The sequence below is a fragment of the Gavia stellata genome, chromosome Z, assembly GCF_030936135.1.
Source record: "Gavia stellata isolate bGavSte3 chromosome Z, bGavSte3.hap2, whole genome shotgun sequence".
Lineage (NCBI taxonomy): Eukaryota > Metazoa > Chordata > Aves > Gaviiformes > Gaviidae > Gavia > Gavia stellata.
In genome coordinates this window covers 1545742-1567237 of record NC_082637.1, presented here as the reverse complement: position 1 = coordinate 1567237, position 21496 = coordinate 1545742, and the positions used below count along the sequence as shown (strand labels likewise).

General features: G+C 45.0%; 1 protein-coding gene across 7 annotated transcripts in view; it reads right to left on the bottom strand.

The window, feature by feature from the left end:
- TCF4 (transcription factor 4) overlaps positions 1-21496 on the bottom strand; it is a 241335-nt gene that overhangs the window by 111552 nt on the left and 108287 nt on the right. For 6 of the 7 annotated variants that reach the window (XM_059833713.1, XM_059833716.1, XM_059833711.1 and 3 more), the window contains one exon: positions 11594-11658. In XM_059833713.1, the coding sequence (XP_059689696.1) occupies positions 11594-11658 (65 nt within the window). Of the gene's footprint in view, positions 1-11593; positions 11659-12006; positions 12038-21496 lie in introns of those variants that run through there. The other variant, XM_059833719.1, reaches the window with a different exon arrangement.

Sequence of the window (21496 nt, the reverse complement as noted above, 5' to 3'; positions counted from 1 at the left end):
TACTGAACTATTTACTTCTGTATTTGAATGACCTGAAATATAATTATTAGCCTGTGCAAAGTGTAAACAAAAGAGAGATGCACTAGAGTTTGAAACTCAGAGAGATTTGGACGGCTTACAGATTGCTTAAATTGCAACTAGAAATACCATAAAGACGTTCACAAAACGAGAGGAATTTTGTTACTTGTAGAAACGAATTAACAGCTGTCTTAGAAAGTATAGATCCTGACTAAATTTTATGTGTAGCGTGTGTTTTGAAAATAGTGATTATTGTAATAATTAGCGTTCTGTATCTACCCGTGCTTGTAAAGGATCTTGTTTCTCCATCTTGAGCTGTTCTGTATGTGAAGTTCCCGTCTGCAGTCGCATGGTAATTAAGTGTGATTAAAGATGCTATTCATTCCCCTGCAAAGCAGCAGGTAACCACATGTCAGAAGGGGGTGGTGGGAGAACGGAGTCACTTCTGGGCAGTAAAAAGGCTCTTGGAAATGGTCGGTTGGAAATGAGCAATGCGACGGCATACAGCAAAGGCTACAAAAGTGGCCGTGCGGGTTCGTGGCAACTGTGGGAGATCGCTGCGTTCAAAAACATGACGGTCACCTGAAGAAACTAATATTTAAAATCACCCCTTTATTTCTGCGTGCAGCGGGCGATGCTGAGACCCCCGTCATGGCCTGGACGAGACCGAGACAAGCTCTGTGTAGAAACGCACAGAAAAGCACGCCACCACCGACAGCCAAACCCAATGATGATAAACAAACCAGGTGTGTCCCAGAGGAGTCAGAATGGGCGAGACGCTATGGAAGGGAGATGCCTCCCGTGAAAGGGTGACTCTAATGGTGGGAGAAACAGAGGGGAGGAAGAGAAGACAACTCTCAAAAAACAACTCCCAGAAGACAAGAAGACTATTTTGTCCGAGAGGTGTCAGGAATTAGGGCAGTACTAGCATGCTGAAGCTTCTCCCGGAAATCCATTTCTTATAGCTATCCTATGTCTATCACAACCCTTTGTAATATCTAAACAAAAGAGTACGTGCTGTGCATGCGTGTTGTGTCCATGTGTGTACACACTGCACGCACAGCAGCTCCTCCTTCTCCCTCCGTGTTTGCACAGAATTGCCAGCGAAAGCTGGAGATTTACCGAACCCTCTGGAAGTCAGTGACCCAAACCACTTCCTAACTGAGGCAACGGGCACAGCCTGGAACACGGAAATTCCACTTAAACACAAGAAAACACTTTTTTACTGTGAGGGTGGTCAAACGCTGGAAGAGGCTGCCCAGAGAGGCAATATCTCCATCCTTGGAGATATTCAAAACCCATCTGGACACGGTCCTGGGCAGCCTGCTTTAGCTGCTCCTGCTCTAGAGGTGCCAACCTCAATGATTCTGTGAGTAACACTCTAAAGCTATAGAGTCTTCAGTGAGACTATATCCTTGTCCTCACAATCATCACACTGATAAGAATTTCTGATAGTCCAGAAAGTGGTATTTTTCTTCAGAACTTGCTTGAACTGTCACTACCTTGCAGCTGAGCTGAGCTGGATTATCTAACGGGCCTAGGAGGCTCGTTACATGAGCGATTCAGAAAGAACATGGCTTATTAATGGAGCCAGGGAAAGGAACATGTAGCTCACCACCAAGATGTGAACACACGGCTACACAGGAGACTGTCATCTTTAGAGAAAGCAATGAATGGTTGATAAATGCCACTGTTTGCACCAAGTGTGCAATGAAAATGGTTTCAGCTATTATTCCACTGGACCAATTTTTTGCTTTTTAGGATTTATGCATTTGTATTAGCTAAACCTGCCAAACCATACCTTATATGCCAAGGAGAGCAACCCCAGCTATCACCCTTGTACTCTGCGGCACTCAATAGTCAATTCTGAGTCCTGAAAATTACCAAAATTAGTCAAAGCACAGTCTGCCTTTTTGCTGGAGGTCTTCCATCAGACACTGACCAGACCTGAACCAGTAACATGCAGCATAGTGAGCCCACAACCTGCCACGGTACAACTGCAGGCAGGCATCGTTCCCCTTTTTATCGCATTCACGATAGCACAGAAAGTCAGAGTGCAGCGACTGCGAAGGCAAACCAAGCTCCTATTAGCACTCAACCGCAACATAAACCTATTATTGCACATTACAAATCGCAGTGTTATTCTGTTGCCAGGTTATAAGCTCCAGAAAGGTGCCCTTGGAATGCTCACTTCCAACAAAATAGCCTTCAGCTTAACATTCGATCCAAAGGGCTAAGAGAAAAGCACTCCTTTTACCACTAAATTGCAGTGTTGGGTTGTAGCATTTCTTCAATTATGATATGGACAATGAAACCGTGTCTTTCTGGATGCATGAGGAATTCCGCTAAATGAGCCATTCAGACATCTGAACTTAAGTCTGTTCCTTTAATACATTTGATTAACATGGAAATTTTATCTCTTATGTCATTACTTTAGTGCTGTAACATCAAAAACATTAGTCCACAATGTGCCCATGATCACAGGAGGATAGTTTATGGGTGCTAGAACTAATTTCTGGAGCAGGAGCAATGATTCCACCTCCCAAAGCAAGATGCTCGAGCAGAAACAACGACAGAGGTGAATCTTCTCCAACTATAAACTAACACAGAAGTTACCAGGTGAAATTCCGCTTCCCAGCCCCACTGCCTTCAATGGGCCTTCTGCCACTGCCCTCACGGTAGCCAGAATTTTGTCCATTCACATCGATCGTTTGTCCTTGGGACAGGAACGTGTACTGACAAAGTCAGGGAAAGCCAGATGCAGAGCTCGCCTACTCCATCTCCTTACCCGCATGCAAGATTATACCTACACAAGAGGTTAGGAGGGCTGTAACCGCTGAGGAGGAATTTTGGACTCCAGGGGCAAGGAGCTCTTTCTCACAGAATCTCTAAGGTTGGAAAAGACCTGTAAGATCAAGTCCAACCATCACCCCAACCCCACCATGCCCACTAATCCATGTCCCACAGTGCCACGTCCACATGTTCCTTGAACACCTCCAGGGATGGTGACTCCACCACCTCCCTGGGCAGCCTCTTCCAGTGCTTCACCACTCTCTCAGCTAAGAAATTTTTCCTAATATCCAGCCTGAACCTCCCCTGGCGCAACTTGAGGCCATTTCCTCTTGTCCTGTCTCTTTGCGCTGACTTTAGCCAAGGGCTATACGGGCAGTACAGTGTAATTCTATTTTGTACCATGTTTCCTATGGAGCCCATCACATCCACACACAGCTGGGGCTGGTAAGTACCTATTGCCCAGTCAAGAAGTCCGAATGTTCAAATACTTAAAAGCAAATAGACAAAGCGCTGGAGCTTTTGTTAAGGGCACTGACACTACACATCTAATCACAAAAAATGGATTAGCGATAGACTTCGTAGGAATCTAAATTCCTTGGTACATCAGGTATCTTTTATCACTTTAGTACAGCTTCTGTGTGTTTTTTATAGGGAGGGAGAATGAAGGAGAAATTATTACAGGTAGAGGAATCTTGCCATCAAGATGTGAGGAAACCTAGTTATTTGACTAAGCAAAAAAATACTAAGTAATTTGTAACAGAAGAATAAAATGAACTCGCTGTGTCTCCAGAGGTCTGCAATATGATCTTCAGAAAAGGTAGCTTGCCAATTTAATTGAGGTAGGAGTTATTTAATTTTTTTATATACAGGTATAGTTTTCAATAAAACTACATATGCCTATAATACTGCAATGGCAGATGTGTCTCGATTATTAGAGGTGGGCTCTGGGGAATATATACAATGGATCTTGAAATCCGTAAGCAGCTGTTTGGAAGGGAGGGGTGGAACATTGCAACACACACACATGTTCCTTAAGTGCAGTAATGTTTTGTTATTTTACTGCAGGTGTATTACAGAGATGAAATTTAATAACTTATTGTATACAATACCAATAAAATGGAAAGATTCCGTGCCCTGACATTCATGAACAAAGTACAAATTAGAAGCAGTTCAGAGTGCAGCAGCTCCATGCGCAGACACCCCCCCCCCAACCTCGGTTTACACCTTTCCTGTCTGCAGTCACGATACCGTCTTTTTTATCATTTACCGTGAAAAGGTGGGCAGGCCACAAAAAAGGAAGAAAGGAAGCAAACCCCCAAAGTGCTCTGTAAGGTATTGAAGAACGTGCTGCTGATCGGATTGAAGAACACCGAGAGCACGTGAATGCGCGGGGCAGCACGCGTGCGTTCATTGGTGAGGTCTCCGAGACGCGGGAAGCCCCTGTGCAACGCTACCAGAGTTATTTTTCTAATAGTTATTCTTTAGCGGCTTAAATCAGAAGCCCGGTTTCAGAATATGCATTAGTCTCAATCTCATGCTGAATGAAGCACTGAAGAAGGGCCTTTTAAAAGTACATATCAGATAAAAAGATAATCCCTCCTGCTTTTTTTTCTCCCTTTCTGTCTTTGCTGGACTCCTCTTCATGCAATTAGAGATGCTGCAACAATTCAACAATTCACAGCAGAAAAAGGAAGTCCCAGCACTTCTGGAAGAAAAAAGAAAATGGGCAATAGCTATTTCTGTCCATTCCCTCCTCAGCGTGAGAAGAACAGCCTTATGCAAGGATTTACAGCCTTACCGGACACACAGACAGGCGGGCATGGGCAGCTGGGCTGAGTTAATCCACACGCACTTGCTGCAGAAGCCGCCTGTGTCTTTCCTGTCTTTTCCATTACACTCATTTTAAAATTTTCCAGCAATATTTCTGTTACTTCTCTACAAAAATCTCTGTCAAAGGTACGTCATATCCTCCCTCCACTACGCCCACTGAGCCACAAACATTCATGAATTCAAATCCAAGGCTTTCCTCGCCTTCCTCCATGGGAAACGTTCCGACTGCTATTGTAGGTGGGGGACAGAAAGGGATGGGACAGAAGGGAAGCGGGGAGCGTGTCGGCCACGTGGCCACCTGCTCAAGGAGAAAAAGCCAGTGACTTCTCCCCTCGGAGGGAGCTGTGACACAGAGAAGATAAAATGCCACATGCCTCTAATAAGAAAACCTTCTGCGAAAGCACCTTGGCTGTCCCAGCTGAACGGAGAGGGGGCCACAAGCCCCATCGTGTGCCAAAGGCTCCTCTCACCCATCACAGAGGGACAGGGGAGTAAGAGAAGGAGGAGGTGAAGGAGAGAGGACCCGTGACCACGCAGGAGGAGGGACGTCAGGAAAGAGCGTGTAGTGTCTGTACAGTGACTGCAATGTCCAACATATATTTGGAGTCAGAGCCGATGGGAGGGGACACAGGAAAACATTAGCAGCTACAAGAAGGCTGAACTCCGGTTGGGTCTGCATGAACTTTTAAACGAGTTTCTAGAAACCTCAGGCAGAACTGGCATATTCACTCGCCACGGCAGCCTGCGGTGCCCTTGGTCACACGCCTCCTGGAAAGCCGCAGCACTGCTTCCAGAGGGACGGGGCGGGGTGGAGGGCTTGGAGTGAGAGCAGAGGGCACAGGAAAGCAAGGAGGAAGAGATGAGTCGGTGAAGAAGTACTGAAAGGAAGACAGAGAAGAGACAAGTTACATGATGCACGTTGTGTTACGGTGCAGAGATGCTCTGCAGAAACGCTGTCCTGCCAGTCGCATCCCTCTGACTTCTCAGGACCTCAGAGCCTCCTCCTTTCTGATCTGGATTCCTTGAATGAATTGCTACCGATACGGTCGCTCAGGAAATCCTGGAAAGCCAGAGCTGCTGCAGGTTTGGGCGGACTGCCCTCAGATGCCTACGGCACTGTAAATGCACGAAGGAGCCATTTTGTCGCAGCCTCTAATGCTGCTTGTTTGAACTGAAGCTGCAATAAACGCCCAGTTAAACGTCATGCCTATGTCATTCCGGTGGCTGGCCTTTCTCTTTACCATGGTATCTTGAATCAAGCTGAAGGCTAGCAGATACGATCTTGATCTGGATAAAGTTTATTATATTTTGGTAGCAGCTGTGCTCTATTAAAAAAAAAAAAAGAAAGCTGGTTTGTACAACTCTGCTAGCTTTTACCTTAACACTTCATTCCAGAGTCAGCTTTTAACAGTGGGATGGTTCCAACTGGCCTCCGAGAGTATTTCTTGAACATCAAGCAAATCGGTACATCCAAAACCAACATTTAGACTCACTTTCTAAAAGACTTAGTAGTAAAAACAAGTCATCTTAGGATTTGGGGATTTTGCTTTAACTTGAAACACCTTAAAAGCTAAGTATCTGTTACTATGCATTTGCCAAAAAGGCATAATCCAAATTTTCAAAGGACTGCCTAATTTATTCCCACATACAATCTCGTGCGTTGCCTTGGAAATCTATGGTGTATGTTTTCCGGCCATCAAGCTCATTTTACAGTTCTCTTTATTCATTGCTTTTCTGAATTAACTATTGCTCAGAAAAGCGCAACAGCTCTGAGTTACTCAAAGTCGGTCTCATCGACTATTAACCGGTTAGTGGAGCCGCACTACTGTAAGCAGCACACGTTACCATTAGTCTAATAATAGTATTTTGTGTATCCAGATCCTCTTGTGCTAAGGAATATCAGTGTTTTATAAACACTGTAGACTTAACACAGCCCCTCATTTTTAGCTGTTGTCAGGAAACCGAAGAGAGGTGATTTACACAAGCTGAGCCTCCAGCTCACATTTCCTCCGGAGCATTTCCCCGCTCCCACCGCGACGCTCACGCACACCCTTGCGCCAGCCTCTGCTCTGCAACCGCTGATGCAGCCGAGCGGCTGATGCTCAGTTCTACAGTTCTACCTACCAAATCATTTCTTCTAGCTCTTTCTGCCTTTACCTCCTGAAAGTGCTGTCTTACATGAAGCCCTTCGAATAACGAACCAGATGTATTGCTCTGCATTGCCATGTGCAGACCCTTACTTACAATCCGAGTATCCAACCAATAATATAGACTAATACAGGAAACCAGAATAAAGTTAGAGAAATCAAGTAGGTACACTTTTTTAATACTATTGCTTTGCTAATCCCCCCCAAACCAGCACAATATAAAAAAAAATTGATCTTTGGGGAAATGGTAAGTAGCACAGAATTAAGGCAACATGCGAAATCCTGACTTCACTGAATGAAATGAGATTTTTGTCATTAACTTCAATGAAGCCAGTGTTTCAAAAGTGTCTTGACAACAACTTCGGCACATGTTTCTTAGATGACTTCTCTCTAATGGAATTAAATAGTTCCCAAGATGAGCTTTCTTCCATTCCCACTGTAATCAGTGTTGTATTTGCTATGGTTTTCAGTGAGAGCCCAATTGGGCCCTAGGCTCGGAAATAAAAATCATCTTGAAGTAAATGGGTTGCTGTGTATCTGACCTCTTCTCTCATTGGTGTGAACACAGCGTGGGGATGAAACCTCCGATCATTGCTGCTATTTGTGTGAAGAGAGGTTGTTGGGTTTTTTCCTACTAGAAGATTAATAGGTAGCAAGTTCAATATCGTTAGGTATTTAGTTTTCCGTAATTGTTCCAGGAACTCATCTACAGAGAGCAATGCATCACATCTGGAGGTAGCAATTTACCTTTCAGAAATCAACAAAATCTGCACACTCCTCCTGGGTTTAGGAAAAAGGAGCTCACACAGCTACTGCAGCTACTCCAGTCCCTCGGATAACCCGAGGCTTCAGGGGATTCGCAACGATCCGCAACATCACCAGTAGTTCCTTTGGAATTCACCAAGTTTTCTTCAGTATCTTCTGTCCAGATAAGCGAATCTTTCTCAATACGTGTGAAAGCACATGCTAGAAACCTTGCAACAGGCTTGTAGCTTTTAATTTTCTTTTAAGCCTGAAGGTTCATACTTGTTAATAATTTGGTGGATCCTGATAGTTCTGCAGCCTGGAGAACAGACAACAGATGGTCCAGCCGCGGCATTAAGCATTATTCCTTCTGTACCTTTCAGGAATTCAAGAGATTCTTACTTTAGAAATACTTTTTCTCCTTCCTGCCTGGGCACTGGTCATCTGCTTCATCCACTTTTCCATTACACTTCAAGAAAGCGATGCATGCGGCAGAAAGAAAGACCCTATTCCATGGATTGGAATTTTTATTATTTGCACTTTTTTGGTAATATTTTCCTAATATTCCTCAAATTTTCATGAATGAAGCCACAGAAGAGGAGAGTGGGTGGCAAGGGTTTTCTCCATCAGTTCTTCATTGACCCTACACAACCACAGGGCACTGACACGTAGATACAATCAAGGATCCATCCAGAGAGCTGACCATGTCTGTACCAACAGAATTCTGAAGAAACTCCAGAATTGGTCCACCGAAGTGTAAAAAACAATTATTCGATGCTATCATTCAGGGAAAAAAATTGCATTAACTCTCATACTACAACCTCAGCCATTGGCTTGTTTACTGGAATAAACGTTGGGTTTTTTCCGGTATCTTGACAGACCGTATTCCCCGGCACAGAGGACAGGCAGCGGCGCTGCGGTGCTCAGCGTCTCCCCGGTTTGCACTGCCCATGAGGGTTATCCTCTTTTTCACGCAGTATGAAGGAGCTCACCGAAAGGCTGGAGCTCGTTGGCACTTTCGGGTTTGTCCTCTCCTGCGTTCTGGACCAGGAGAGGTGTCTGGTGAGCAGGAGCGGCGTGTGGACTTCCACTGCAGGCGGTTGGTGCTGCATGAAAAGACGAGGCGGAAACCGTGCTGCCTGTTTCTGCAGGCAACTGTCCTCGTTATGGCAATTACCCGGCAGCTCCCCATGAGGGGTTTCAGCTGTTTGTTGATCTGTCACTTGGCCGAGAGAGGCCGAGCCAGGCGGCGGCACGGCGCGAGCAGGGCTGGGTGGGGGCCCGCAGGGGCTGGGCTGCCCCAACCCCTCCACGCTCCCAGCACCGCGGGCGCGGTGCTGCTGCAGTAACATCGCACCGAGTCATTTCCGTATCATTGGCCACCTGGGGGAACCAGGTCACTCCCCACTACCACCGAGAGCCCACGCAAAATGCCGCCTCACTTCGGCTGGGACATGACGCTGAGGATGCTTCAGAAAAAATTACCTCTTTACGGCAAACTGTCTTCTCAAGCCTACAGCTGCACCTCTGCCCTCAGTTTCTAAGATTAACTTTCTACTCCCAAATTAAAGGGGATACACATCTGTGCCCCGCAGATATTCATAGACATGAGCGTGCGCAAAGAGGCTGCGGTATGTCGCATTAAGGCTCCACGCGCAAGGCATATATAGACCATCTAACTTATTTAGGTGTAATGCCATTTTGAACTCGGAAACTATTTGTAACTTACTTGCAGTATCATGAGATCATTCCAACGCAGTAAGACTGAAAGAAAAACTAAAAGCAAAATGCAGCAAAGGAAAGGTATGTTTTCAGACGAAAGGTGAAACCGCAGCAGAGCCGAGAGAGCAGCGGAGCAGGATCTCCAGGAGGCTGGCGCTGCAGAGGAGACGGGTCTCACCCTTGGACGGGTGCTACTACACGCTGGGGACAATATCCCCTACACGCCGCAAGCACTGGGGACCTGAACACATCCTGCTACCTCCGAACAACAGAAAGCAAAAGCATGCAAGGACTTAAAAGCAAACAGGACTAGCCAGAAATGGCTCCTAAAATTAATGAGGAGCTACTACAGTTGTTTTGGATCAGGTGGCGGTAGGGTTACGCATGGGATCTTCTGCACTTCTCTGTGCTGGTTATTGCAGGTGAAACCAGTAAGTCACTTATCGACTCACTAAAGAGTGATGTATGTGAAGCTTCATTGCAACACTAAGTTTACTTTCAAGGCTTGGCCTGTAAACCTTCACCAGTGAGCAGCTCTGTATCCTTTCCGTTTGTTCCACGTAGAATTAAACACGTGTAATTGTGCTTTAAGCAGGGCAAAGCAGCCTTCCCTCGTCGCCTCTCCCAGTCCAAGCCCAGCATGCAAAACTTCGCACAGGAAACGTCCCCAAAACTCAAACAACGCAGCTGACGACTGGCGAGCGCGGGGCCTCTCCGGCAGCAGAGCAAACCTCCCCTCCCTCCAGGCTCACGCCGGCCCCGTTAGCAGAGGGAGCAAAGCAGAGCAGCTCCGCGCCGGCCAGCGGAAGGGGCCCCGTTGCCACCTGCGCGGGGAAGCTGCCGCCAGCCGCCGGCTCCCCCGGCTGCCCCCACCGCCGAAACCAGACCCGCAGGCAGGGCCCCGCGCAGGAGCCCACAGCTTTGCAGCGGGGGCTCGCGGCCCACCTCCCTGCCGCCGCCACCGCTCGCGTTCCCAGGATGCTTCCCCGGCGCTGGACGGCTGCACCCGTCCGGCCGCGGGAGCCCATCCATCCGCGGGAGCCCATCCAGGCGAAGGGGCCGGGATGCGCCCCGGCACATGCAGGGCTGCAGAGGGAAGGGGCACGCCGCGACAGCCGGCCAAGAGCACAGCCCCGGCCTCCAGACGCTACTGATGGCATACACGTGCGCACTACGAACAGAAATCTCTGTTTAATTACTCAAACGGTTTTATTTTTCTACACTAAATGTTTAAAAACACCCCGCACCAACAACATAAGAATAGACTGCTTCCCCACTTTATTAAAGAACATGGACATAAGAAAGGAAAGAAGGGATCAAGTACTTCCCTTTCCTGTAGGGAAATAATATGAATTTTGGCTGGTTTGTTGTTGTTGTTTTTTTTTTTTCCTGGCAGATTTGAGCAGTATAAAGCTTTGAGTATTAAGAAGGCTATTAAATTCTTTCAATAGTTTTCCAAAGTGCGAAGCTGCTGCACTTAGAAAAAGGAAAGGAAACCTAGCACTCTTCAAGAACAAAATGAATTTAAACACTTGATTAATATTGCTACTGAAATTAAAAAGAAAGTGTCTTTTAAAAAAAATCAATTGTCTTGAAACAAAGCAGAGACTTTTGGCTATTGATAGTATTTTTAGACTCAGAGTTTCTCTGGAGACTTAAAAGTATGCAAATGCAAAGTGCAGAGAGGCGCGCACGCACACATGCTATACCTTTGTATTACACTGGCATTTTATTATTTAATTAAACTACTCTTATTTTTCTAGCTCACGCATGCCTCCCTTGAGACGGCTTTGCTGTTAGCCTGCTGGCCTTGACTTCCAGCCAAAAACAATTCAGAAACAAAAAGGGACAACAAATCATATTTTCACAGACATTTTTATCCCTCAATACAACCTTGTTTTCACACAACATCATACAGATTCTATGAAAACTATAATTTACTGCAGTAGCCATCCAAAGCTAGGGGCTGACACGAGCTCTGCGGTGTGTTTCCACTTCTGTAATTTCTGAAGTTGTGCTGTTGGGAAGGACCCGCCATGCTGAACAGTGCGGCACTGTCGCAAGGGACAAGAATCAATAGCTCACGGCAGCTCTGACTAGGGCGGCAGTAGGTCAGCCCAGGTGCTAATGGTCTCCAGTAACTGCATCCTGGCCAGAGGAGCTCAGGCAGGAGCTTTAAAACCTGCGTTTGCAAATGAAGCCCGTTTCTGAGAAATGCACATCTGCAGCCGTCAGCGTTTACGACGGAGCCTACCCCTAAGATGCACAGCTTTAAGAAGCAAACTTCATTTATCAGAGCAGTTATCACAACCCCTCTGCCGAGTTAGACTTTCACTTACCTGGTGGCAACCCTGTAAATTCGAATCTCTTCCATATGATGAGTATGAACCCCTTTCTGTTTTACCTGTTAACAAGAAAAAAAAAAAATAGATGTGTAACAGATATAAACATGTATATATATATATAGCTTCTCCAAGTGCTTGATATGATGTTCACCGCATTTTCCTACTGCTGTTTACATATGTAAAATAGGCACTGCTGACTGCGTAATGCATGTAGGCAACAGAAAGGGATTAACACTTTTTCATGCTGAGGATGGTGATGTGAAATAAACTTCCTAATCTCAGCTGCGCTGCTCCACACGCTTCCTGGAACCGGGATTTAAGGGGCTTCCACCGGCTGGCTGAAGGTGTGAACAGACCTCCTCCGTGCCTCCCCTCTGGCTCGGGGGCTGAGCACCCAGGCACCCTACCTGTCCCACCACCGCGGCGGGGGCACGGCGAGTCCCTCACCGCCTCTCCGGACAGCCAGCTTCGCCCAGGAGCTGCTGGGGATGAGGCTCCCCACTCTCTTTCCCAGGAGTAAATTTCCCCATGATCAAGGTGATGATGGAATTCACACCTGGGAAAGAGAGACACTGATTGGGAATTTGCCATTCGCTACCAACGCTGGGGCTGCCCCAGCAGCACTGGGACTTGAACGGGAGCCCAATGACTGCCGAGACTCTCTGCCAGCCCTAAGTACCCTTTTTTTTTTTCCCCTCTTTTTTTTTGTCCCAGGAAGCCTTTAACACGCAGATCCAACAGCCTGACTTGCAGTACCGGTTACGGTTATGCCATATTTACAAAGGAAAATAAAGGTTCTTTCAGGTTTGAATGGCCAGACTCGAGTGAAATCAAGAAGGGAAGAGGTGGTTTCTGCAAAGCATTAAGTCATGGCTGAGCAGCACCGCACCACGTGCTCCGGAGACAAAGAGCAGTCAAGAGGGCTGATACAAAACATATTGACACTAAAAGACCACCCTTATGGTGAGGATAATCACGGGAGGGGGGGAGGTATTATCTAACAAAACATCCAGGAACACAGTAAAAATCACTCATAAAATTAAAGTTTTTATTATAGGCTGGGGCATAAAACCCGCAACACACAGTACCAGTTACTAGGGACCAGATGCTCAGTTTATCTCTGCGTGCAACTCCCAGCGATGCCGGGGACACCTCCGCACCCAGAGGCAAGGTTCAGGCGGCTGCGTACCCCCGCGTACGAGAGATGCGGTGACAGCCCTACACCAAACCCTGCGCCACCGAGATAAAGCCGCTGTGCCAATGCACCTACCGAAGCCATTGAAAACCGTCCTTTAACTGCATTTGGAAATACCAGATTACAATAACGACAATAGCCACCGACCTCACAAGTTTCGGGGGCCCGAGCAAGGCAGGCGGCGGATGGGGGGTCCCTAGCTGGCACGTCCCCTCGTGTTTCCCCATGCGATCCAGATTTCATAAAGAACCCACGGCGAGGCAGATCGTTAGACAAAGGATGATGGAGTTAATTTTAATCATTCCCAATATGGCGTGGCCCCATCCTGACTGAGTCCACAAGCCTTTCCCGTAATACACAGCTACTAGGTTTGATCGCCATTTAGAGGTATTATTGATAAAGTTTGACTATTGTGAGCACTTTGGAACAAAAAATCATCTTCCCCCCCCCAATAATTTTAAGGCTCTGTAGCTTGCTTTTGCTTCTCCATTGTTTTTGGTTTTGTTGTTTTCCACCTAAAGTAGTTACTTATACACGGGAACCTCCAAAATGTATTTGCAATTCACAGGACATTTGCACACGTAGTAACTTTTGAAAGCACTTGTATCTGGTTAATACAAAAATGAGGGATCACCCACTCCGTAGCCCCCCCTCAGGTTCGGAGTACTGGAAGCCTTTGCAGAAATAATTCAAGATTGAAACGATGATGAAATTTTAATCCTGAATCCCCGAGTCCAATGCCGAGATCTGAAAACAAAATGTCTTGCTGGCACGCCTGGAGTTACGTGTGCTACTTCCCATCACCCCAAGAGGGCCAGAAAGTCGATGCAAATAACAAGCGGCGAGGACAGGGAGAAAAAAAAAAATCCCAAACAGAAAAATAGGGTCGAGGGGAACCAAGTACAAGCAGCGACACAAGGTACTTTGAACGCGCGTCTCGCTGCTGCCCGGGTATCAGTAATCTTCTTTTCTATCGTATCAGACACAGGCAGCCTCATCTTAATTTCAGTTGTTAAAAAATATTTATCCAGATACAAAAATAAACCCACTGCAAATTACAAGTTGTCAGGGTTAAAATCTACTTCTATTTGTGTGGGGGAGGATAAGAGAACAGCATAGACATGAATCATTCTCAGTAATTTGAGTGTTTCCATGACATCAATGGGCACTCGTCCAGGACTCTGTCGAAGTCTGTGAGGTACCAAAGCGGCACAGCAGCCAGCAGGAGATTGACTTTTTTTTTTAGGATTATGCTCCTTGTAAAGATTTCATCTATAGCATCCACTTTTACCACCAAACAGATAGCTTTGGAGATCACGAGTGAACACATTTCATTCTGATAGTGTAAGCCTTTAACTTTATTACATTTGTTGTTGTTCCCACATACAGCTAGAAATCTGCCTGCTTGATTAAGAACAAATAACCAAAATTTATGAAAAAGTCAAGAAACCGTTAAAAAGATGTACATACGTAGATTTTAACTATCAACTGTAATTATGACATTATCATACTTTTTGTAATGACACTTCGGGAGGGGGATATCTTTTGTATAAACTGTCCATTTAAAATTAGCTACAGTCTTGATGTCGATTTTCTGCTTAAAATTCACTGGCACATTTGTTTCAGATAATAAAATTTGCAAGAGTGCTGATAATATGCAAGAGTAGGCTCTTTAAGCAACTATTTGTGCTCACAAATACAAAAGCTTCTCCTGAATTTCTACGTTTACTGTACATTATGCATCATTTTCAGTCACTTGAACACCCCAGCCTGTACTGTGTGTTTCCTGAGGTTTGCAAGAGCTAAAGATTCTCTCTCCTTTTTTTTTTAAAAATGTTTTAAAAAAGAGAGAGCGTCTACAGCGATGTAGACACCCGACGCATTCACTGCGGAATTTTCGAGACAACCCTCTAGTACTAGAATGCGGCAGCCGCTGCGGATATTTTTTGGCACAAAGACAATGGTGGCAGTGCCAAGCCCCATGGCTAAAACTACTCAAAAGAGGCATAAGGGTAGCATTAATCGTTCAAGTCTTTTACTGCATGGAGTACTGTTGTCCATATTTTAAAACCTAAAAGTACCCGTTAGTAATATTTGTCGTAAGCCAGGAAAAAAGGAAAAAAAAAGAAAGAAAAAAGAAGGGAGCCTGAAATACAGACGAATAACAAATCTTGTCAGACATCTGATTAATTTTTTCTACCTAGAGGATCCAAATGCTAAAACGTGCCATTTGTTACCAGCGCTCCGAACACGCAACGAGATCTATACCCTTCCCTGGCTTTATGATCTGACAATTGAAACAAAGCTCCATGGAAGAAGTTGACCTACAAAGGCTGGTGAATAACTTTCAAGTATGCACTTATTCTTTAGGTAAGGCAGAAAAAGCATCTCCGTTATTATCAAAGGCAAAAAACTTCGCGTGCGTGTAAATATATATATATTCAATTAATTGACACAATGCATGCCAATCAAAGGAGAGACAAAGAAAGAACTACATGCAGCTCCTGTTTTCTGACAAACACTGAATCTCAAGTCTCTGCTCTCTAAATACCTCTAGAAAAAAATACTGCTTATCTTCGCTAAACTAAAACGATCGCTTCATAAATACTTTGTCTGCATTTTTGTTTAACTGCAGAAAATAAAAGCAGCATAGGATTGCCAATCAATCAATAAAGAAGCCACTTGCCTTTCCATGGTGCACTTGGAAAAATTAATCAAATTAAGTAGAAAATTTAAGCAACTTCCAAAGCACAAATACAAGTAATCTGATTCCCCACTCTCTTTTCCCTGCCCCGGGAGACAGGGCACCTTGGCTTTTTCTGGTAGGCAGAACGAGAGGCACGAGGCAACTCTTTCCATCTGCAGAGAAAAGGAAGTGAAGCTATTTCTATAAATGACTTCTATTCAATGTTTACACTGATTTCGTGTTTGACATATTTTTTGAGAGATGAGTTTGACCAGAATATTCTAATTCAGGTTTCCACTGCCCTACATTTGGGGTTTAGTCCTCGGTTAGGCTGAAGAAGGGAAACCTGGCTGGGGGAGAAAAAAGAAAGTAATTGTATTAGGGACTGGAATTTTAATGGCTGCAAATTTCGGTCTGTTCAGGGCTGCAATTTTGCTTAAACCTATTTCTTGTTTTATTACCGCATTTCTAGCATTTTTGAAAATGCGTGATTATTCCCTCTGATGTCCGATATCTCACGTGCATCCTGAAGGGAGCCCGATCGACTCCCCTACAGAGAACGACAAATTAAAGGAGAATTCGGTGCCGAAGTCAGACTGGGCACGAGGACCACAGAGCTGGAGCATATTTGGGAAAAAGTTCTGAGCAACTGAAGAATGGGCCGAACTTTATAGTCTGTATATAACGAACACATACGTGTTACCAGCCGTGGCAGGGTTTATTTGCATTGTTATGAGGATCATGAAACAGTTCACTTCTGCCTTCATCTATAGCTCTTGCGTTCCAAATTTTCTTATGCTTGTTTAGGTTTGGTTGCAGGAGAAAGGGAGGATTCGAGCACTCCAGGGAGCGAGTGCCGGCCTCCTCTCAGCGCTCACTAGCGTGAGGGAAGGTCTCCCAACACCGGCCCTGCCTGACACGAGGACCAGCTCTGCACGGGAACTTTTGATGGTGACAGCCAGACGATCAGTACTTTTTTTCTGGCCTCAGGGATTTGAAAACCTGACTCGTTTCAGCAGAGAAATCAAGCTAAAATTTGTACAGCATTATAAATTATCTGAGGAAAAACCTCACTGAAATAAATGAGCCATTGTACACTATATATCCTATACCTATAAGCACCTCACTCTCGGAGAAATATATATACCCTGTGCTCTCCACGGACAGCCTCCCAGGCCTTGCTATCTCTTGCCCTTGACAGAAAAAATAGCCTGCCCATGTTCTCACCAGAGGAGCCAGCAGGTAGCTTCTTTATTTTCAGAACTTTCCAATACTCTGTTCTTTAAAAGGAAAAAAAGAAAGGAAAGAAAAATAAAAAGGAAAATGCTTTTAGTGCTAAACGAAATTTTGGGGGCTCTTAATTGAAGGATGCACATCCGAGCGCCGTCCCCGGCACCAGGGCTAACAGCTGGCTTGAGGCTTGTCCCCTTTGTGCTCGCTTTCCTGGCGGCTCGGCGGCCCCTCGGCTGTTAGCCCGGGCAGGGAGCGGTGCTCGCCGGCGCAGCTCCCGGGCAGCCGCAGGCAGGGAGCTGGCAGGGGAACAGGCAGCCCTTGTGCTCGGGCTGCGGGGAAGGTGGGGCGCGGGGGCAGGCGCCGGAGAGGTTCGGTAGGCATCGTCCCCACGGACCGGGGGACAAGCGGGTCCGAGCAGTGGCTGCTGACACGGGGCGCCCGGCTGCGATTTCTCCTCTTCCAACGTTTAGAGAGCAGAGAGATTTGCTTAGCTCGGCTAAGTTACAAACTCGGGCTTGACCTGGGTTATATATACATACTTCTCCAACAGTAGCACACTTACCGGTATAGGATATACAGTCAAAATACCCTAGTTATTTCAGCGAGGTTTTGAACAGCGTATTTTACATCACAAAGAATCTCATCCGATGGTAATGGTAGTATCATGTTAATGAGCTATTTCTGCTTTGTGCTATATGTGAAAAACAGACAACAAGAAAGAAACCTGATAGATTTTAAGCAAAGTTTGTGCAATAACGTTCACAAAATAGTACAAATGACACAGCATCTGATCCAGGGGAGCTCCACAAACTAGATAGAAAGCTAAGGGAAGGTGTTAATCCCAATAATTTGCATGGCATCACACCCCAAAATGCAAGGCAATACTAGGGGAAAGAGATCTTTTTGGCATGAAAGAGGATTTTTGCACATACACTGATGCGCAGTAAACAGTAATGGTTCTTACAGGGACATTATGATGCCTGAGCAAGTACCATTACAAAGGGAGATTTTTTTTCTTTTTTTTTTAAACAGTACCATCAAAATGCAAAGGAAATTAAATCCTAAAACCTATACTAAAATAAAGCTACGGAGCTGACTTGAGCAACCTAAAGCAAGGAAATTCAGAGCGAAAGCGGTACTTCACCCCTGACTCACCTCGCTGGTCTAGAGCTCATGCTTAAACAGGCATGGTTAATTCCCAAACGCCAAACTACTTCCTTACACGCACACGCTATGGGCATGTACCTGTGTCTATACATACATATACGTGTTGGTGGGAAAGGCCGTGCTGCCTGCTGAAGGGCACCCCACACGGCGCTGCCAGCAAGCTTTGCCCAATGCCCCGTAGGGCTGGCGGCTTCAAGCGCAGGGAAGGGACCGACGCCGGTCGGTGCTGCCCGCCCCAAGCTCCGCAGTGGCCCCTTCTATGCATATTCAGTTACTCCATGAAAATACCAGACCAATTTTTTTGTCGCTGATCACGGTTCATGAGATATTGGACCCAAACCAAAAGACTGAGGCAAATTGCTCAATCTATTTCTGTAATCTACCAAATAATAGCATCTATTACAGGGCAGCATGCGATTTCGCTGTTTGCGTGCTTTTAAAACAAAATAGCTGTGGCAAAACTATACTTGAAACTGTAAGAATAAGAATGTGAAGGCAGAATATCAAAGACCATATTCTACCAGACTTATATTCAATGGTGCCTTAGTCCTTGACCAGTCCCACCAAAATCAATTAGATAGTAAAGATTATCACACTATCCCATAAAAGAAAGGTTTGACGCTAATAGTTGGTTATTTGCCTGAATGATACAGCGGCATTACAGGATCGACTGTGCCCAATCCAGTTAGAACAAGCTCGTTGCACCCTTTGCAACAGGTTTTCAGCACCTTGAAGTTAATCAGACGATACACAGGTATTGCCATTTCGTAGGCATCACCGCAGTTGCGCAACCAATAAATAATACTGCGTTCTGCGGACAAGCAACATTAATGAGCTTAATATCAAGTACATGCACTAATTGAAACCAGAATAATAAACTTTCATAATTAAATTAGGTATTTAAACAAAACAACTGTTTATTTCAATGCGGTCTGAAGAAATTCTATTTGACGCATTGAAGAAACTTTAAGGACTCCTCACTGTCGTGGGCCACCACGTTTGTCTCCCAGAGCCTGATGCGGCACGAATGGCCATGTTCAGCACGCCCAGAGCAAGCGGGCACCCACACTCAAATGCTGTGAATGGAAAAACGTTTAGGAGAGACAATCCTTCATTTAGAGTGAAGATACATCTGACTTCATAAACATCTTTAGTCTCCTTTCCTTTTCGTATGTGCATGGAATTTCAGTGTAGAGGACATAATTATGATCATCTAAGCCTGAACACCTGTATCACTCTGGAAATAGGCAACTTTATTTTGGAGAGAAACAAAAACTCTAAGAAAACCCATTCACCATGTTTTACCCTTCTCGTTCTTGGAACATACGATAGTCAAAAGATGGGCAGGGGATGAAGACAGGCATCGGAGAACAGCAACAACAAAAAATCAAAAGCATTATCTAATACTAGAGAATCAGAATAATAAAAAGGGGCAACATCTTCATGAAGATATGAGACAAAATCACGTTGCAGTAATACTCCGGACCTGAAAGCAATATATAAGAATTGAATGTACAGCACTGGATATTGTTTTATCCTAAGTAAGCCTCACAGGGCTATTTTAAATTGAAATACACTGCAGGGTGATCCCTCATCATTTGTTCAGGGACCAGTTCAGGAGATCTTTATCATGTATCTGGAAACCTGTGTTTTCACTCAAGCATGAAAACAGAATCACTTTAAAACAAGATAGATAAGGATCTAAGGCCATGAAAGACACAGAATTGAAAGAGGACAATAAACCTTCCTACTGCCCCAGCCTGGGCTCTAAATCTTTGGTCTGTAAACCACCCCTATCTAGTAGCATTTATTAAAAGGCTACTAAAACAAACCGCGTTGGACATGAGCAAGGATAAAGAGATCAAAAGCCTTATCGTTCAGATTGGGGATCAAATCGACACCTCAGCAGGATAAACAGAGACCATTCTCAGGAGACGGCTGCGTGCTGTCCCAAAGCGACAGCAACGGTGTACCCTCGGGACTTCGGGTGACTCTGTGCTCAGGCACAGGACCACCCAACCCACCCCGGCGGGCCAGCCCTCCCCATCCCGGCGCTGGGTGCTGCGCCCAGCCCTCCTGCCTGAAGCCTGGATTAAGGCTGCAGCAGCATCTACATGCTGGAAAGGAGGAAACAAATGCTCAGCACACGGCAGACACAGACCCATTTTAAAAGCCTGATGGCAAAGCTGAATTTTCAGGTTTTAACACCAAAAACATCGATGCCTTTGCAGCAGTTTACCTCCTGTTTTTCCCCTGTCTTCACATGCTCGCCGCATATATAGACAGATCTACCTGAGTCTCTAATACTGCATTATATTGAGATTAAATACTCAATTATACATTTCTACAGAAATATTATTTATTTGTAATATCGTTCAGTACAGAAAATTAAAAGAAAAAAGTTTGCATTTATTTTTGTTATAATTTTGACGTTTTAAAAACAATGGATCGGATAATTTGGATTAGCTAAGCAGACAAAACAAACTACAAGCTTCTCAGTGTATGGCAGAACATCAGGAATGATGTGGTAAATACAGTGTAAGGTTATGAAATACCCAATCGTCTCAAATCGGTACTATCCAGCAGAGGGCATGCATACCCTAATAAGATTTTTACACTTGAGAACTGACATCTCCTAAACATTGCGGGGACAAACAGTTTGGGCTGAGAATACGGGTAAACTCATAGCATCAGTACACACGCTCTCCAACACTTCCACATCAAGAAAGATAAAGCTCGCCCCTGAAAAGATGTTGATTCCCATCCTGAAGAAAAAAAAAAAGTCCTTGAGAGAGGGATTTCCCACCTCTACCAGCTGACAATTTTCCTTTTGCTGCCAAATGCCAAGACAATAACCTGCATGCAAAAAAAAATCACCATTCCTCATACAAACTTCACACCTGAAAGGAATGCTACATTGAAGAGGAAAATTCAGATTGATTTGCAAACATTTTATTCTCTATAGGTGAAATATCAGCTGCATTAATATTAAATAAAACTGAGTATCTCTAGCAGGGCCAGAATTTTATCCTAGATTCTTTAATTACTTCACAAAATGGGACAGCAATATTACCTACACTTTCCAGTAAATATTTTATCGTTTTTTTATTATATTTAAGTGAGAGGAAATTTTAAAAAAACTGATTCAGGGAAGAATTTGTCATTTGTCAGGTTTGTTTCAGAAATCGCTTGCTTCAGTTTGCATTATAGAAAACTTTCTAACGTCTACCCATGCTTTAGAGTCCTCCAGTGGAAGCTTTTTATTCACAGCTGCCAAACCAAACCTCCTCTCCCAAGCAGGGCAGGTTCCCTGTGCTCAGAGAGGTACAAACGCACCAAGGAGAAACCTCCATTTCCTCTTGCAACCACAAAACGGATGACGGTAATTAACTGCTACTGGCCCGTCCATGGAAATGATGACTCCCAACCTTAACCTCTACTTTAGAGCACAGAGTAATGGCTATTTGGGTTCCTTATCAGATAATATATTTTTAAGTTTCAGTAGCCTTGGGAGATGAACTTAATTTACAAGGTCTACAAGGCAGGCAGCTTAGGTTACATGTAGGTCACCATAAATAATACTCATCCCTTGGTCGGTGCGAGCTATGCCGCCACT